Source organism: Cavia porcellus, unplaced genomic scaffold, assembly GCF_034190915.1.
Source record: "Cavia porcellus strain 051 isolate PalLab524CR breed Dunkin Hartley unplaced genomic scaffold, mCavPor4.1 scaffold_5, whole genome shotgun sequence".
Classification (NCBI taxonomy): Eukaryota; Metazoa; Chordata; class Mammalia; order Rodentia; family Caviidae; genus Cavia; species Cavia porcellus.
This window is the reverse complement of record NW_026947488.1, coordinates 81,292,424-81,313,271: the sequence shown is the minus strand read 5'-3', so window position 1 is coordinate 81,313,271 and position 20,848 is coordinate 81,292,424. Positions and strand designations below refer to the sequence as shown.

Below are 20,848 nucleotides of genomic sequence, written 5' to 3'. Positions count from 1 at the left end.
CAAGGTCTCACATACAGTAGGCAAGCATTCCACCAGTGAGCTACACTCCATCCTTACCATTCATTTCCAGTAAACATTTTTAAGCCACAAAACATATACCATTTTTAAAATTTATTAAAGGAATTTTCCAAAACACAGAAAAGTAAAGAGAACAGTGTAACAAACTACCCTTACATTCAATAACTTCAACTACTAAAGAGTAATTTGCTTTTAACAAAAAATACTTTTTCATTCCAAAAGATTTGAACTAGTATTTCTATTTGACCAAATACTTGATTCTTGGTAACAATACAAGACACATATGGATCTCGGAAAAACTGGATTCTGTTGCTTTGCCACAACAGAAAGAATATCACCTATACTGCCTGGTTATAGGTGAACACCTAGCATATATACCCATTGATTGTCCTAAGCTCATTCTTCAGCTTACATAAGGTAGTTTTCAAAGCTAGAAATTTTTCTTTGCCAATAAAATCTTACACGATTACAGCTGAAATGATGACCAAAACCAGAGAACCAGTTGGCCTCTCTCTTTTAGCCTCTCTCTTTTAATTTCACAAACCATCCTTTGATGGCATGCAAGTTAGGGCCTGAAAATCCTACACTGCCAGATTTGGTAACAAGTGCTAATCACACAAAAATTATACATGTGTTAACACTGTGGAAGCAAACTGGTGATTAAAGGTAGAAACTCTGGTATAGAGATTATTGGCATTTTAATCCTGGTGCTGTAATTTTTGGTAAATTAACCTCATCCCTAAGTTTCTTCTTCTATATGAAAGAATAATATTCATTTTTGTCATGATCAAATTAGAATACATTTTAAATATTTAGCAGAGTCCTTAGGACATGGCAAAGATTTAAGTAGGTAACTATTACTGTGTTTTTAATTAGGCCATTTTCCCCATTCATCCCCTAAGTACTATTATAGAGAGCCAAAAGTGAAGTTTCAAGATGTGCCCAAACTCAAAACAAAATGTTAAGATTTTTAGTCCTGACTTTAAACAAATATCACTTCTACCTCTAATTATTTTACATGAGAGCAAATTAACTATTTAAAAAAATGTTTTGTTTTTGTACATGATTCAGTTAAAGAGACAACTGTGCACTGAATGAAGTATTTCATTTACTCAAACAAGTCACAGGATAAGTATTTTAAGGAGCCAAGCCAGGTCCAATGGCACATGCCTATAATTCTAGCTACTTGGAAAGCTGAGGCAAAATAACTGTATGGGACTAACCTGAACAACATAGTACATGCCAGGCTCTAACAAAAGTACATATTTTAGAAACCAAGTTTTAATTCTAACTACTCCTATGATGTACAGCATGGTATGAAACAAAAAATATACAAATTTTAGCTTTTGGCAATGTTATTAAAAATATACCAGACACTCACAGGTCACTTAATATTTAAATGTAAACATTATGAAAAATGATCATTTAATAAAAATAAATACAATAGATTCCCAAAAGAATCTGTTTCTACTCTACTTACCTTTCCATCATGTTACAATCCCCAAGATTATAAATTATTCAGAATTCTCTGGATTAATTTTCCTTCACAGGAAGATCTAAAGACAAATTATATCAAAATAAAATTTTACTTTTTACCTGGAAATGGATGTCTGGAAACTAATTCTTCAGGAAGTCCAAGTTCTCTGCCTAAAATTCTCACTTCATCTTTATGAAAATCTTTTAGTGGTTCTATTACTTTTCCCTATAGAGAAGAAAAAAAGTGAAGCAACACAAATTAGTAATCAAATGGCATGGAAAACAAAAGATAATAAATAATCGGCCCTTTTTGCTATCTTATTAGTTAGCTTAAAAATTTATCTTTAAAATGCATTCCCAGTAAGCTATGGTAGCAGTGCCTGCATTTCCAGCACTTGAGAGGCTGACACAGGAGAGTCGCTGCCATTCAAAAGGTCAGCCTGAGCTACACAGCAAGATCCTATTTCAGGAAAAGATAGAACTGCAGAGAGACAGAGAGAGAGAAAGAAGGAAAGAAGGAAAGAAGGAAGAAAGGAAGGAAGGAAGGAGACGCTAGATTCTTCATGCATCTACTTTATAAAAAAGTTCTTGTAAACTTTTACCTGCTCTCTCAACTTTCTGATAAGTTCTGTGTCATTGTGGTGAGTTTTGATGAGTTCAGCTTTGCCACTTGCAACAAGGGATGCACTTTCAATTAGATCAGGCCGTAAAGTACCTTGGGCAAGGAAAACCTCATCTGGTTTCAGATTCATTTCTCCAATTACTTCATTGGCAATCTACAACGACAAGAGTAAAACAGCCTTAGAAGAGACAAATCTTAATTTTTAACAAACAGCATAATTGTATACTTCTGGCTAAATTTCTCAATCTTTTTATGACACCAGCAAAGTAATTAAATCAATCTCCAAAATTCCTAAAAACATGTGCTTTTAGATGATTCAAAAGGCTACAAACATTCCTACCAATAACAAATGAAAACAGGGCTATTCTTTCTTTTTTTTTATAGTGCTGAGGATCAAAAAAAGGGTGTTATGTATAATAAGCAAGTACTTCACCACTAAGCCATGTTGCTTAGCCCTGAAAATATCTACAGTCTTAACATTAAATAATAGCCTGGCAACACACATGTGTTTTAACTATAAAACAATTTCACAAGTCAGTACACAAACAACAGATTTTATAAATGTTAACCACAAAGGAAAAAGAGATTCAAAATTAGCAAATGTTTGGCCATTTGTGGACTGGGGGTAGAAAGAATGCCACACCAGGAAGCAAGCCTAGTCTGGGAACCAGCGCCAGGTGCCGGTCACTGCCAGACTGGAACAGCCAGACCCTAGCCTCTTCCAGGCTGGCAAACAAGAAGTACCAACTGTCCCCGCCTGTCCCTGCCCCCAAAATAAGCGACCAGCTTATTCAGAAAAACACAGGGTACGATAATAGCTATAGAGATGAAATGCAACTGGATGCCTGTGGTGCACTGCCGTTTCACCAACATTGCAGGTCTTTGGCCAGCGGTCTGATCACAGGTTCAGAGGATAGTGGTATAAACGGGGGGTGAGATGGGGTGGGGAGATATATATATATAATGATGGATCTCCTTCTGAGGGTTGCAGTCATTGTTGATTCCCTATGATTTTGTTTTGGAAGTCCTGTATCATTTCCATTGTTTTGTTGGATTGGGTTTTCTTATTATGGCAAATCCAATGGCAGGAACAGCTATTTTAAAGACAGCAAGATATATTACGATAGCAATTTTGGATTTACTATTGGCTTGAAGTCCTTTATTGCCTTCATTGTTTTATTTGTATTGTTTCTACTCTATTCTTTTCTGTTTGATTTATACTATGTTCAAAGTTATCTGTAGCTATTTTAAAGAAATCAAAAAGGCATTATGGTAACTACTGTTGATTTCATAATGTTTTGAAGTCATATCTCTTACATGGGTTTGCTTTGATTGGTTTTATTCTGTTTTATCCTCTTAAATAAAACTTTTAAAAATTAGCAAATTTGGGGTGAGGGATTTAGCTCAGTGGCATCAACACCTGCCTGGTAAGTGCAAGGTCATGAGTTCAATCCCCAGTACAAAAAAAAAAAAAAATTAGCAAATTTTTTTCTTAGTATGACAAACACAAATACTAAAATTTACATCAAAATTACATGTTTTAAATAGAAAGGTACCTTAACAAAAGTATCTCCAATGATTTTTCTTTTCTCCTCAGGACTTGTAGTCATATTTAATGTTTTGCTAATTCTTTTTCGTGGGGTTCTGTCTTCATCTGATATTGGTAAAGTAGTTGTTCCATTGTAGAAGGAATGAGCAGCATTTATCACTGAGAGACAAAGGAGGTATATTTCAATCTAATAGTTTTTTTAATCTTAAGTAACAAGTCAAATTCGACAGAAAACCTAGATGATTCTCTCCCCTATGTCCACCTATACACTCAAGAACTATTAATGTATCACAAGTGACAGATAGGGAAAGTCATTAAATTTTGCTCCTGTGGGAGCAAAACTCACCATTTGGAATACAGGTTTCTACTTCATCCTGTTCTTAGTATAGAATAAGCCACTAAACACAAACTAAATGTATTTCCAGCTACATTTCTTCTTAGCCTCATCCCAAAATGCTCACAGCTCTTAGGAGAGAGAATCATCACAACTGTGAGGCCAGCCTGGCTACATGGTGAGACTCATTCTCAAAAAGAACACCAACAAAAAATAAATAAATAATTTTTTAGAAACCAACAAAAAATAAGTAATTTTTTAAAAACCAAAATGTCCACAGCCACTCTACTCCACCCACAAGAATACAATCAGACTAGAAGTAGAAAATAAAGTTAATCAACTGCAAATTAAAATATCTGCTTCACAAATTTCACAAAAAACATTTGGTCATGTGAAGACACTGCTGACTTCCCGACATTAACTAGTCAGGAACACTAGAGCTAAAATTTCATAAGCTTATCAAGAGAAAATCCACCTTACATGTATGTTTTCTGTTTTTCAACATTGTGTTGAAACCATTTGTCACTTTCTCTCGCTTACCCTTGCATTATTGTACTTATTTTTCACACTTTTACTAGTATTTCAGTGAAGTTTCAAACCAGAAAGTGGTATTCACTGCATGCCTACCTACAAGTCTTCACCTTATAATCATCCTTTTGACATCAATTTAAATATTTCAGTAGCATGTACAACGGAGTTCTTTTTCCAGTACTGGGAATTGAACCCAGGACCTTCACACCAAGCGGCATCCCCAGTCCTCCTTTATTTTTAACTTTGAGACAGGGTCTCCCCAGTTTGCTAAACTGCCCAAGCTGGGCTCTAATTTACAATCTTCCTGCCTCAGGATCCCAGCATGTACCACCATACCCAGCTTGGGTTTATCTTTTTTGTAGAAGGATGGGGTCTTGCCATGTTGCTCAGGTAACAGAGAGAATGACTAGATGATAATTTACTGACTTTAAGTGTAACAACAGCTATAATTAATAATCTTAAAATTTATACTATGACCTCTGTTGCATCAGAGATAATAATGCCAAACTAAAGGTGTTTTTCAACTTTGACCTTATCTGAAAAAACAATTGGTGAATGAATGTGTTCATTTTAAAATAGGGGGGAAACAAATGTTCATTTAAATCATAGGGCTTAATTTGATAAAAACAAGTCCTAAAATATAAATTAACTTTTTCGCAGTTCATTAATACCTTTAACATGAATTCCAAGCTTTCTGAGGGCCTCTTCCACAGACTGGCTTTCTCGTTTTCTCATAAAGCCATTATCAATGTGCACAGCAATGACTTGATCTTGGTTCAAAGCACGATTTAGCAAAGCTGTACAAACTGTTGAGTCTACACCACCACTGAGTAAAACCTACAGGGCAAAAGGAAAAGAAAACTCAAACTAAGCAAAAGACGCACTATCACCTTAGATCATTACCTACAAATAAGGTTTGCATCTAAAATACATATAATAATTATGAAAGCACTGTGAAGCAATGCAATAAACCAAGCCTATACTCACCAGTTAACGTTTAAGTGCTGTGTTAAAGAATCTAGCTCTGGGTTCCAACATTACTGACATCAAATTTGTAAACTGCTAGATAATAAGCTGCTTACCAAAATTTTTGATGTGCCCACTTGCTCTTTGATCTCTCGAATGCATTCAAGTTCTCTGTTCTGCACGGTGAAAGTCCCAGTGCACCCAGCTATATCATAAAGGAAATTCTTCAGTATTACTTTTCCGTTTTCTGTAAGGCCAACTTCTGGATGGAACTGTACTCCATATAACTTTTTAGACTCATTTGCTATACCTTTACAGAGAAAATAATCACAAAACTTATTCAAGCTAAAAAGACTCAACAATTCATTCCTCAAAACCTCTCTCATGAATGTTTAAACTGACATGGTTTAATGAATTTTTGATCACATGCAAAGAGTACAAAACACAAATGACACTACTGCCAAAATCTAGGTTTTGTTTTTATTGTAATTAATTTTATATGACATTGCAAGAGAAATTAGTTCATGGTATTCTCACTTTTCCACTACTACTTTATTTTTCTTTTCCATTGAATGTAGTAACTCAATTTTGGTTCTCAGTCCCACACACGTTCTTCCTATAGTTTATAACTACTGATATCCTATATTAAAACAATGGTATACATCAGACTGGTCAGAATATTCTAAGTGTTTATTTCTTAAATACAATTAACCGTAAATATAGGTCAAGTATCCGTTACCCAAAATGCCTACAACCAAGAATAGCTTAGGGTTTTTCCCCCTAGATTTTGGAGTATCTGCATATACATAATGAGGTATCTTGGGATGGGTCCTAAGTCTAAATATTAAGTTCATTCATATTTCATAAGTATTTTATACATATAGCCTAAAGACAGTTTCACAGAGTATTTTTTGTGTTCCTGTGTTTTGACTACCTCTTGCCATACGACGGTACGTATGGAATTCTATACTGGTGGTGTCACGTTGGGGCTCAAATAAGGATTTCAGTTATACTCAATCTATACAGTTTCATGTACTTGACTAATGTATTTTACCTAGTAAGCAGCAGATGCTGGACCACGCTTTACATGTGCATGTATCATCCCTATTTTATGGTTTACATATTAAGAAACTTGCCTCAACACTTGGCCAATTAATTAATTAAACTGGGCATGGCAGACTCTCAAACTCATACTCACTCTACTAATCAAGGTACCTCATACTGTCTCTATCAGGCTTTCAGAACTCTATTCTTTTGGCCCACTTATTTCATGGTTTGATCCTTCTGAGTCTTCTTTGCTGTTGCTTCTTATGTGGTTCATATGAAGTTACCCAGTACTCAATCCTTAAGGCTCTTCTCCATACATTCTGAGTGAGCTCAGGTATTATCTCTAATGACCTTAAAATTCTACACATGCTGCTAAGTCCCCAAATTCATGTCTGGCCCGATTTTCTCCTTGAAAGGACACACAAAACTGCCTACCAGACAACTTTCTTTTTAATAAACTACCTTGAATTTAATATGTAATCCCAAACTCCTAAACTCTTTCCCATTAGGTAAACAGAAACTTTATCCTCTGGTTGCTCAGGCTGAAAAACTTAAGAGTTAAAACTGTATTCTACTTTAACTTCCTCATTCCATACCAAATCCAAAAGAAAGTCCTTTGCTGCTCCATTCAAAACACAACAGAATTCAATCACTCCTGACTACTCACATATCTACCACCCTAGCCCAGACAATTCTCCCCCTCCTGATTACTATGGACTCCAAGATGGTCTTCTTGCTTCTATTTTTTAACCTGATTGGATTTTTTTTGCTCATTATAGCATAACCCTACAGTTAAGTACGTCTCTCTTTTCAAAATCTCACCTAAAAAAAAAAAAAAAAAATTGGGCATGATGGTGTTCACCTGTTCACACAGGAGGTTGAGGCAGAAAGATTCCTAATCATACATATTTTCTTAATAGCCAACCTCCCTACACCACTGATTTTTTCAATGTGAACATCACTTGACATGGGAAATACTCAATATTTGTCTGCCCTTCCCACTAACAATATTGAGATTTTGTCTATTTTCTTCTATGTCCTTGACACCTGGCATTTTGTCTATTTTCTTCTATGCCCCTGACACAGGATAGGTACTCAAGATACTTCTTGAATGAATAAAAATATTATATTTATGTACCCACTGCTGATTTAAAGCCTTTTCAGTATAAAAACCAGTATTGAGGCCAGGTGTAGTGGCACAACCTTGTAATATCAGTACTTGAGATACTGACACAAGAGGATCACCCCAAGTTTGCTATGTAAAGTAAGACCCTGTCAAAAACAAAAACACTGTGCTAATGTATTAGTCTTTTAAGTTACTGCAAGCAGATTAGTTAACTCAGTTTATCCACAAAAATCTTTTTTTCAATATTTTAGATTTGGCCTCTCATACTTTTATTGATAAACCTACTTTTTTTCTTTTACTGATTTCAGTGCTAATAGTAATTATTTATATTACAGTTATTCATGTAAGCAACTCCAAACCCCAAACTGCAAGAATAATTAACTTTTCTTCATCAAAAAAGTAGAAAAGAAAAATGGTTTCTGTAAAGAGTTAGACAGCAAATGTCTCATGCCTTGTGAGTCACTCACTGTGGTTTTTTGTTGTTGCTGTTTTGATTGTTTCGTTTTATTCTGTTAGATAGAATCTTGCTATGCAGTTTAGGCTGGCCTTGAACCGATTACACACCCAAACTGACCTCAAATTCACAGTCATCTTCCTGCCTCAGGCTCCCAAGTACTGGGATTACAGGTACACCACCAAGCCCAGCCCTATGTTTTATTGTAGCCCTTTAAAAATAGAAAAACAAAAAAACAAAACAAAAAAAAAAAAATAGAAAAACCATTCTTAGTTGCCTAGCAAGAAAAACGCAGGCCACATGCTAGATTTGACCCACAGGTCATAATTTGGTATGATTTGGTGTTTTATAGACATCCAAGTCCAGTAAAATATTTGGGGGAAAAAGCATGACAGGAAGACAAACACTTCTCAAATTTCTTTTCTGTCAGAAAACTAGCATTTTATGTTTGAAAAGAGTACATGAAGATAAGTACTTTTTTGCGTGTGATTGAACCAAGGACTTTCAAAGTGGGCTATATCATCAGGGTTTTTTTTTTTTTTTCTTTCCTTGTTTTTTATTTTGAGACAAAGTCTTGCAATATCATTGAGTTACCCAAAATGGACTTATCTTACAGTCCTCAGGCCTCAGCCTCCAAGAGTGTAGCGTTATAGATATAAATCACCCAACTAGGATGAACACTTTAAAAAGTATTTTAAGTAAACCAATATGACTTCCAGATGATTCTTCTAATGTGGAATTCTTTTCATTAAACAAGTTGATCCTACCACAATTACAATGCTTTTAAAAGATGATATTATTGCATACAGAAACAATTTTCACCTGCTACAATGTTGCCAGAACGTGCCACAACCTTGAATCCATCAGCTACTTTGTCTACACTATCTCCATGTGTAAGCAAAACAATTTCTTCCTTCTGAAGGCCCCTAAACATACAAAAAATAAAACATCACACTCAATAAACTTAAAAACAGGATGAGTTACTTTACTTTAGAAATATAAACTTGAAGAAAACAGATAAAAACAGATTACAATGCATCAGTGCTAGAATTTACATGTTCTATTACAAATAAAGTCAATAAAGGATGTTAACTGTCAAAAAAAAAAACTATACATGAAATTAATAGTGAAACACACCCAAAAATAATTTCCAGAGACTAAAAGAAGTAAATTATATCTTTACCAGGATTTATCTTAAGATCACAGGCATATCAAAGACATTAATCATTCTGTACTATAGTTCCATGTCACTAATAGCAGTACTAATAATGACATTATTACTGTTATATTTACATAAATATGTAGGGAATAGGTTAAAAACAGTAATATAATTAATAACCAAGGTTTCTAGCTTGACTAAGGAGATACAAAAATCTAAGTAAAAGCCAGATCATCTTTCATTTTAATAGGAAATAATTTATACTAATGATTTAATTTTCTCTTTCTAAAATAGATACTGCCTAACTCTGTTCACTGAAAGGTCCTAAAAATAATGACAGTCCAGTAGCAATAAGAATGTCTAATAAAAACAAATCAATGATATGTAATAGGAGGAAGCCAAATATGGTGATATATGCCTATAATCTCGCAGGTGATTCAGAAGGATCAAAAGTTCAAGCCCAACCTGGGCAACTTAGCAAGACCCTATCTCTAACCCTGCCTGGTGAGCACAACGTACTGAGTTCGATTCCCAGGACAAAAAGTGAAAATCAAAAATGAGCCGGCACTGTCACTCTCCGGAGACTGAGACAGCTAAGTTCAAGGCCAGACTGAACTACACAGCAAAAACATATCTAAAAACAAAAACAAACAAAAAGACGGCAAGAAGACAAAGTACACCAATGTCAAAAGATGTCAGAGCTGTTTATGAACAGTGTAGTGTAGTGGAATTCTGGAATTTTAGAACTAGAAAAACATAAAATAAACATAAATATTATCAGATCTGTGTATTTAAAATCTCTTGTACTGTCACATACGATAAGACTTCTAGAGCAGTCCCCAAGACTAATCACTTGAAATAAAGACAACGTAAGCAGCAACATCTCTCCATCAAAAAGCGAAACAAGGACTGGATTTCAACTGCACTTTGATAATGAGTTTCAATTTGTAAGATTATTTTGAACATTGTTTTTAAAAATTAATCTTCCTTTAAAAAAGAAATTTTACTTTTGTTTATGATTTTAGGAATTAAACCCAGGGCTTCATGCATGATAGGCAAGTGTTTTACCACTAATATACAATATACTCCCAGTTGCTAAAACATTATAAAAACAGACCATCTACTTATTTTTGCCTTTCCTAAATAATAAAGAAACAGCTGCAGTCAGTTTTATATAAAAACTAGGATTCCATCTTCACTTCAGATAACAATTCATGACTTCAGTTTTTAAATTTTCAATCCATCTAAGTTGGAACAGACATAGTGATTAAGTCAATGGAGTCTAATAATTATTAGTGAACAAAATAAACCTATAAAGTAGAAATAACACAGATAAAGGTACCAAAAAAGAAAAGTGAAAAATAAACTTTTAACACTATTAGATAAAAAAAAAACTAAAAAGTGTAACAAAAAGTAACTCTATTGCCCACTAATTGAGAGCCTGCATCTTGTAGATATAATACAGTTAGAGGCAAATGTATTTTTAAAATAAAATTAATGATGATGGAGAATACTTTAAATGCAAGAAATGAATGAATAACAATGTTGGCTTAATTTAAAAAAATAAAATCAAATAAAAATCAAATTGAAGTTTAGTTAAAAAAAAAAAAAGTATGTAAGTGTACCAATAGTCTACCATATGGGCTTCACACAAACCCCTTAAAAATGAAATAAAGTGACTAAAACATAAGCTTCCAGTCTTCTCAAAAAACATAATGAAAGTTCAGATTTTTATTTCTTAGCCAGGTTAGTCAGTAAGTTTAGGAACCCTGGAAACAGCTGATTAATCAAGATTTTCTTTTTTATTCTTTTCATTTTTATGTGGTGTGGGGAGTACACATTCTACTACTGACTTGCACACAAGTATTAATCAATTTTTAAATAGATTACAGCTATATCATTCTTATTAACTAGCAATAAAAGCAAATAATACATTCACTGTATTAAAATGGGGCTATAATTCATGTTTCACTGCCAGGCAGTTTGGATTTGAATTAGACAGTTCCTGCCAGCTTGAACCACCAGTGGTACACGGATGGCTGCTCCAATGCACGGCTCCTACCACTTCTCAGAGGGCTTTTTTTTTTTTTTTTCCATTATAATGATGCAAAGAAAGGCCAATGCCTTCAGCAGACCAGATATCATATTATAGTTCCTTTAGGAAAACACTTGAAATGGTATAAAAAATATTTGTAATATAGCTAATTTGTGGTACAGCAGTTGTACTGCACATTATAATACATCAGCAATGGAGTATTTGTAAGATTTCCATGTTAAAATTTAAAGAATTATTAATAAACTATTCATGAGTATAAATTTAATGAAATAAATTTGCTGATTATTATAATAATTTTAAGTGATATAAATACTATTAAAATTCATATTTGAGCAGTAATTACTCAAAAATTCAAAATAATCACATTCAGTCCATTTATAGAATTACTGATTTATTAGTAAAAAGACTGATAAAAAAGTGATTAGATCCATTTTTTTACCATCAGTGTTATAAGCCACCCAATGGGGCAGTCACATGTGTACCAACAATAGTTTAGTTGATGGTAACACCTTAAAAAGATTGCAGACCAAAGTACAGTTCTACCTCAATGTGGAGCTAAGGAGAACAGAAACAAAAACTAGTAATAGATCCAGCAAGTGGATGGCTTAGTAGTGTTCAGAAAATAACTAATACAGAAGGAGAAATGCAGACACATATAAGTCAATGCAAGATAGTTCAAATCATTATTCACTTGCCTCATGTGGCACAGTAGTATCTAAAATCACTTCCAAGAGAGAAAAGCAGAAAATATAAATGCTGGCATCACGAGACATAGGATTCCAGACTGCACAGGTGCCTCCACGTCGTTTCCTAAGGGCCTTCCTTATTCCTAATTAGTTTTGTGTCCTTCTTCACTGACCTGACATACAAATGGAAGGCAAATGTGGCAAATATACCTTTGTGGCTACCACTGTACCTTAATTTTATAACCCACTGAACCTTTAATTTTGAAAAATAACATTCTGACTTTAAACTCACTTATCTAATACTATTCTTAGTCATCTAAAAATATAATACCTGGGGCTGGGGATTTAGCCCAGCGGCATAAGTGCCTGCCTTGCAAGCAGGCAGTAGTGAGTTCGATCCCTGATACCGATAAAAATAAATAAAATAAATAAATAAAAATATAATACCTGAATAATGAACATGTATTATCCACACTGATGTTGAAGACTCCATCTTCTCTGACACTTTTCTTGTGTACAGTACCTCCAAATACCTTATTCATCATCTGCTCAGAGAGGAAACCAATATTAATGTGAATCAAAAGAAAAATTTTTATTTTGTTAAAATGATTTTATTATTTACATTTCCTGTTTTCAGAATGCTACATGTATCCAAAAATAAAGGGAGTCTGATAAATGTAGATAACTTTGTATTATTATATAATAATTACATGGTTATAAACAGGTATGATTACAAAATAAAATTGAATTAGAAATTTGATCTAAAGTTAATGCCTGTTCATCACTGGCATATTTTCTATTCAGTGCACTTTAGTTCATCTGTCACAAATACAAATGTAAAATTTAAGAGTTCTGAACTTAGAAAAAGACTAGAGCAGACAAGAACTGCAGCATCAAGATAGGAATTCAGACCAAAAAAAAAAAAAAAATTCCGCCAAGCTATTTAATCTTTGGCCCCAAAGAAAGAGGCTAACAGTTTGCAAGAAGGATGTGGTGATAGGTAAAGCATGAAGGATAGAATAAGCAAGAAAAGCTGGCCTTTTAATTAAGCACACCTATTCAAATCCCATATACCTATATTCTTACTTTAGGTGACATCAGGCATGTTCAGGGTGGCATGATTGTAGACTATATTCTTATTTTAAATGGTCTCTTCATTCTACCCCCGCTGGTGTGATTCTTTTGCTTATTTAGTACTTGTATATGCACCAAAGCACCACCCATAGCAGGTAATTACACAGAAGGGTTTTTGAAAACATTAAATCTGATATAACCATTCTGACTTAGTTCAAATATCTGTTCCACAATAGAAATCATGTCTTTCATAACAATACACCATATAAAGTGACCCAGCCCCCAACAGAAAAGCAAAATAACTGTCATTCTTTTAACTCATAGTGGCCCATGCTGGGCACGGTGGCACATGCCTGTAATCCCATCACTCTGGAGGCTGAAACAGGAAGACTGCCACAAATTTGAGGCTACCTTGGACTACATAGTGAGTTTAAGAGCAGCCTAAACTACACAGAGCAAGACTCTGTCTCAAAAAAGCAAAAAATACAAATATTTATTGTCATACATCCTTCAAAACTTATTAGCAAATCCTGCCACCTCTACATTTTCTTCTTTCTTATTCTTAGCATTTATACTAAACGTTCCGATAATAAAGGTTTACAGTAAAGCAACTTGCTAACTTTGTTGCCAGTATTTTTCAAACTAAAACTCAACCACAAAATGTCTTCTATGATAGATTAACTAACATGTAACCTAAGAAATAGTCCTGCAATCTGTTTCCTGGCTTCCAGTCTTGTCCATCTCCCAGTCCATATTCTAGAGCTAACGATGACAGCTTCTAAAATTACTGTGTTAGTCCACAGTTAAACTCTTCAGTGGCATTCTAGCAACAACAGTAGAGATTGGTAAGGGCCAAAGAGTAAATATTTAGCCTCTAAAGTCCTTGATACAACTACTGCAACTATTCAGCTTTTGCCATTATAGCCAAAAAGCATCCACAGACAATTCTTAAAAAGGAGTATACTTGGATGTATCCCAATAAAGCTTTATTTATAGACACTGAAATTCAATTTTTATTTCAATATCAAAAACAACTTGATTTAATTTTCCCAACATAAAAACCATTCTTTGTTTGAATGTGTGCAAAAAACAGGTGGGGGGGGGGGTCACATGAGGCATAAAGACCATAATTTGCTGACCTCTGGTCTACAGGATAAAAGTCCAAGTCCCCTTATATTGAAACTTTTCATTACACTCTTCATTGTCTTCCACATTCTCTAATTCAGACTTTCAAACTAGTATGATTAGTTAAAAAACCCACGATGTTTTACTGGCAAATAAACAGACCTGAAGGTCAATGGAACAAATAAGATGATGCAGAAACAACTCCAGACATACTAAATGACCTTATCTTTGACAAAGGTGACAAACACATTCACTGTAAGAAAGACAGTCTCTTCAGTAAATAGTGCTGGAAAAACTGGCTCTACTCATGCCAAAGATTAAAACTGGACCCATACCTTTCATCATGCATTAAGCTAAAATCAGAATGGATTAAAGATCTTAATATTAAAACAAAAACATTAAATCTGCTGGAAGATAGAGTAAGTAAAACCCTTCAAACATTGGTGTAGGCAGACTTTATGGACAAAACTCCAATTGCGCAGGAACTATCTCAAAGAATCAACTACTGGGATCTCACTCTATTGCAAAGGTTTTGCACAGCAAGAAAAACCACCAATAGAGTGAAGAGACAACCCACACTGTGGGAGAAAATGTTTGCCAGCTGTACTTCAGACAAAGGATTACTATCAAGAACATACAGAGAACTCAAAAAAATCAGTCCTCCGAGATTTAAAGGTTCAATCCAAAAATGGGCATCTGAGATGAATATACATTTCTCAGATGAAGACAAACAGCAAATAAATATGTAAAAAAATATTCAACATCACTGGTCATTAGAGAGATGCAAATTAAAACAACACTGAGATTTTACCTCACCCCAGAAAGAATGGCTAGTATCAAGAAATCAACCAATAACAACTGCTGGAGGGGTTACAGAAATAAACAAATCCTTGTCCACTGTTGGTAGGAATATAGACTGGTACAACCACTGTGGAAATCAGTGTGTAGATTCCTCAAAACACTAAGACTAGAGGTCCCAATCAACCCAACTATTCCCTTTCTGGGTATCTTTCTGAAAGAATTAAAAACATCATACTATGCTTATATGTTTATATACAGCACAATTTGTAATAGCCAGATCTTGAAAAGAACTTAAATGCCCATCCACTGAGGAACGGATTAAAAAAGATGTGGTATTTTTATACAATGGAGTACTACTATCAAAAAGAAGGATAAACTGGAGACTTTTACAAGTAAATGGATGCAACCTGAGCTCATACTCGTAAGTGAAACAAATCAGACACATGTGTAAAGATCAGATTGTCTCACTTGTATAAGAAGCTAAAACATGTATATGTATATGAGTATGCATATGTGTATATTTGTGTATATAAAAATAGTTACACTACTGATTTCTCTGCATTCATTTAAGAGAAAGATTTGTGGTAATACTGTTTGGACAACTGAATGCAGATGTCTTCTGCTTTGGGTGAATGATTTGGGAATGACATTGTACAATGAATGTACCATTGTTGCTCCCTAACTGATATGCTTTGGAATTTAGTTTTCTGTTTTTCTTTAAAATAAAATGGATTTTTAAAAAATAGGCTGTTTTATCACATGCTTTCTGCCAAGTCTTCAGGTATCTTCATAGCTCCCAAAGCTTAGCAAAGTGTGTCAATCTAGAGCAATCATTCATATTTGCTGAATGAAAACTCAATGCTTTCTTCTTTATCCTTAATGAATTTCACATGTTTCTGTTTTGTGTTATTCCAGTTCATAACTACAAGACAGCTGAACCCTCAATATAACCAAAACAGTTGGAATTTTATACAATTTAAAGAGTCCGAGCAGTCTAAACGACATATCTGCAAGGTAAATTTTATACACGTACCTGCATGCCATAGCAAATCCCAAGAATAGGCTTGCCAATAGTGAATATTGCTGGATCAAACCAGGGGGCATCTTCTGCATACACAGAATTAGGTCCTCCAGAGATGATAATAGCACTGTGGATGTAAGTAAGAAACTCAGAAAAAAAAAAAAAAAAAAATCTCTTAACAGCTAGTTTAGCAATTGAACAGAAGAGTTAGGAGTTAGCTGGGGATTGAGCCCAGAACCTTGTGGATGCTAATCCAGTGCTCTTATCACTGAGCTATATGCTCCACCCTCTAACAATGTTTTAATATCCTCAACAATTTCCCCTCTAACAATGTTTTAGTATCCTCAACAATTTCCCAAGAGCTAGGAAAAAGAGCTAACATCAACTTCATATATTGTTGGCTCTCAGAACTCACATCAATATCATAATTTAGCTCCACTACAATTTGCAGAGAATTCTAGGGGTTAACTAAGGAGAGGAACTACCAAAGGAGACTTTGAACTAAGACTACATTCCTTACCTAGTCGCTGATACTTCACCTTAGTTAGCCTTAACATTAAAAAGTTAAACATTTTAATAACAGGAATATCACATGAAAACTATTTCTGGATTTTCTTTAGGAAAAAAATTAGCAGTAGTATACCTTCACTCTTCACACAGCTGCAAAATAGTAGAATGAGGGAAGTATGCTACTTCATACACCCATTCAGACTGCATATTCTCTCCAGTTTGCTTTTTATCCCAGCTCACCATACAGACTTACTTACCTTTATTACTCAGTTCAAGGTTCCCCCATCTTCATTTTGAATTTGCAGATAAACCTGACTATCTAACTTCAAAGGAAAATGAATTACAAGATCTAACCAAAATCTACTTAAAAATATATTGAATTAAATTTAATTCTTATTTAGTGGTTACTTGCCATGTAAAAACAAAGTACACTTGCAAGGGCCAGGGATATAGCTCAGTGGCACAGCACCTGCCTGTCAGGCGCAAGGTCATGAGTTCGATCGATCCCCAGAACCACACACACAAAAAAAGGATACTGCTAGTCTATGATACATCTCAAATAATATAATGAAATGTCAAATTTACAAAAACAACCCAGCAAGACAGGGCAGTGTAAAATATACAACAATCCTGATAAGAGCAAAAAATAAAAATACTAAAAAATAATAGTCATGTATGTTCAATATTCTATCTCCCACAAAACAGAGTTGGAATACCACCTATTTAGACAATGAATGGTATCTTTAGGATAACAATTCTAAAGGGTACAGAAGTCACCACAGATATGCAACCTAGTTCCTTAAAAATACAGAAGTTAAAATTCTGTAAAATCTTAGCACTTGGAAGGCTGAGGCAGGAAGATCAATGCAAGATCAAAACCAGCATGGTCTACAAAGTGAGCTCAAGGCCAGTGTGAACTGCTGAGACCATCTCAAAATGGGAAAAAAAAATACTAATAATCATGATCTCTTAAGACATTACATCATGTTTCATTTTACAAAGGATAACCACTGGGGACTGCTAGCATCCCTCATTAACCTACTAAACAACTTAAGGAACTTAAGATTCTTAGCATTATTAAAAAACATATGCAATGGACTCAGTCAAGGACTGAACTTAAAAGAGTACTTAAACCAATCATGAAGTCTTTTATCTCACTAAGTCTTGGGAGGAGTTAATCAGTCTTCCTCAGGCTTCTACTTCCATTCCTGCTACTATGAAACTAATTTGTAATTACAAGGCCCAACAAGCCCAAGTCATTCCAAATACAATTAAGAACCCCCCCCACACACACACTTTGTTCAGGAGACTGAACAAAGTATAGAGGTGGCAAAACTTTTAGAGCTTTCAATGATAACAAACAGCCAACTGTGGCATGTATGTCACAGGTTCACTACCTGTGTCCTAGTAGTTCACACATGCTAGGCAACAACCATAGCCCCAGGCCAAGGCTCTAAAATGAACAGATAAAAATATCCCTCAAGTGCATGCCCATAATCCTAGTACTCCAGAGGCTGAGGCAAGAGGTGTGCTGCACGTTCCAGGCCAGCCTATGGGCTACACAGCGAGTTCAAGACCAGCCTGAACTACATAGTAAGAGCCTAAAAAATAAAAAGGATACCTCTCACGTCACAAAACTAAAATTTACTGCGGAAAAAAGTATAGTCAAACAGATATTTCTGCAAAAAGGATTAGAGTACTACAGTTTCAAAACGGTTTACTCTTTTAGTGTAGAATTTTAGAGTAAGGACTCTTCAGTTTATCAAATTCATCTGTCTTGATTTACCAGCAAGAGCTAGTTTTAGACCAAAAAACCGGGAAATCTGAATGTGTCAAATCCAAGCTGTTGTTTCCCTCACCTAAAACAAAAGATTTTTTTAGTCACCTAACTAATCCTAAATGTTTCTAAACTGTTTTGAATCTGTACCCGAAGGACAGAATTGAATTTAAAACTTTTTTTTTTTTAACCTTGAATTCACTTTACCTCAGAAACCAAGAAATCACAGGTTAATGCATCTGTGAAGTCTCTGAATGGTCTTTGTAACTATTTGGTCACTGGAAAAATGTTATTTAAAAATTTTTGTCTAATACAGCCCTTTATGCTTCCTACAAAAAAAAAAAAATCTGGGAAGCTGGGAAGTACAACACACATAATACTAGGGCTTAAGAAACAATTTAGGACATAAACTACACCTGCTTGCCTTCTAGATGACACTTTCTTATAGAACATAACTCCATGAAAGAAGGCATGGCAATAACCATAAATGTTGTTGAAGAAAGAAACTACGTAGGAGTTGGCTATTGTTGTGACCATCTCAAAGGTATAAGCTGTTTGAATTTGCCCTTACACTAAAGTAAAAATTTTTTCATACTTTTAAAACCAGTCCCTTAGGATAGGAAACAAAATAAACCTATTGTACACATATTTTTGCTCTTGGATAGCCCACCCAACTTTCTGTGTAATTTCCTTTGGCTAAATAAATGCTTTACGATGAGTGACTAAAATCACCATAACAGATAAATGTAACTTTGACCCACAAATTCTGTAAAACTTAGAGTCAAATTAAGGTTTTTAACTATATAGTTAAAATTAATATAATCTTTTTTACTGAAAGCTTAAATTTTTCCTTTTGTTTTTACCTTACTGAATCATGAAAAATTTCTTACAAAACCATTCTACATTTTTGTTTCCTTAAAAAATAACCAGCTGTATAACTCCAGTGGTAAAGTACTTGCTCAGCATGTATAAGGTTCTAGGTTCAATCCCATACTCCACATAAAAACACTTCAGTCAGTGCCCAAGCAAATTAGTAATGATGATAAGACAAATTAAATTCAATCACCCCATAAAAAAAACTAGTGAAAATTCTACCAGAATCCTTGTTCCTTTATGGCAAATGCTGGTGTTTCCAGAGGGAAGATTTCAGACTGCACAAATAATTCCCTCACTCTTCTGTCTATGACTTTCCCGTACTGAGCACCAGCATCCAAAATGACAACAGCTTCTTCATAGTGTTGGTGGCCAGCCTTAAGGTCTCCGCCAGCGTTCTCCAGCTGCAAATATTAACACAAACACAAATTCTTAACTATGAAAATTAGAACTGCTTAAAAAATAGGGGAGCACTGCCAGCTTCTAAGAGGCAGAATTTAGTGTATAATTATATATGAGCGTTCTTTTTTTCAATATTTACATGTGTGTCCAATTTATTTCACTTACAGAGTATTGTCTGAAGTTTATCCTTCTTTACTTCTTTTGCATTTTATTTATTTTAAAGGAAATAAAACAATAAAGCAAAACAAAACAGTGAGGAAATACTGGATTGTAAAAACAAGACAGAAGGAAACCCCCCATAGTGCTATATTGCATATTGTTATCCTCTAAATAGATGCTCAGACTACAGCTTTAGGCCTGCAAAGTCAATGATACAGGCATTAAATTGTGTTTTTATCCAGTAGCTATCATCTCAACCTGTGTTCCTCAGAGTCAGCTTACAAGGAGGAGGGGGCGCTCTGCTCTTCTCGTCTCCCAGCCCACTTACAGGCTGACTCATAGCCTGAACTTGCTTCTTGCATCTCCTTGTGGCCCACATGGCTGCCACTGGGTCACAAGAAGGAGTTGGTTTCTTGGTTCTCCTCCCACCCGCATATGTGTGCATTCATAAACCCATAAGTTTAATAACACTGACCATTTATGGACTGTGATACAGGAGTCCTAACGTTCCAGTGGGCAGACAACTGCATGCTGCTGATAGTCCTGATTTATGCTTTCTATACCGTACTAGCATTAGTAACTGTCTTTTTCAATCTCAAAAATGTCAGCTGTATAATAAATTATATGACTGCCCTAATAATTACAGCGTTTCTAAAAGGGATTTACTGATAAGGAAACTAAAAAGTTTTTTTTTTTAACTAAAAGTTTGTTGCTAGAGTATAAGCATAGCCAAATTCATTTTCTTCTTTTATATTACCTGAGAAAAATGAAATAAGATATGCATCTAACTCCTAACATTAAGATTTTTAAAAAAAAGTTTCAAAAAATTGTATACATTCAAAACACTTTTCTGGAAAGTAATCTGGCAAAATTAAAATTAACTATGTACACTAAAAAGCAATTTTTTTCTGGTACTGGGATCAAACTCACAACCTCACGCTTGCTAAACACTTATGCCACTGAGTTAAATCCCCAGCCTACACTAATATTTACCTGGAACTGACCTCAAAATAATGCAAAAGTAGGTGTTTGATGAAACAATACTGCCCATGTAGTGAAATCAGTTGAAGTTGGACAATTAA

General features: G+C 34.6%; 1 protein-coding gene across 2 annotated transcripts in view; it reads right to left on the bottom strand.

Annotated features, from left to right (window-relative positions):
• Gmps (guanine monophosphate synthase) overlaps positions 1-20,848 on the bottom strand; it is a 62,874-nt gene that overhangs the window by 12,420 nt on the left and 29,606 nt on the right. For both annotated transcript variants that reach the window (XM_063249231.1, XM_063249232.1), the window contains exons 2-10: positions 19,428-19,609; positions 16,058-16,172; positions 12,472-12,569; positions 8,946-9,049; positions 5,613-5,806; positions 5,202-5,367; positions 3,673-3,824; positions 2,097-2,270; positions 1,615-1,720 (exon numbers count right to left, since the gene is read on the bottom strand). In XM_063249231.1, the coding sequence (XP_063105301.1) occupies positions 1,615-1,720; positions 2,097-2,270; positions 3,673-3,824; positions 5,202-5,367; positions 5,613-5,806; positions 8,946-9,049; positions 12,472-12,569; positions 16,058-16,172; positions 19,428-19,609 (1,291 nt within the window). The remainder of the gene's footprint in view (positions 1-1,614; positions 1,721-2,096; positions 2,271-3,672; positions 3,825-5,201; positions 5,368-5,612; positions 5,807-8,945; positions 9,050-12,471; positions 12,570-16,057; positions 16,173-19,427; positions 19,610-20,848) is intronic.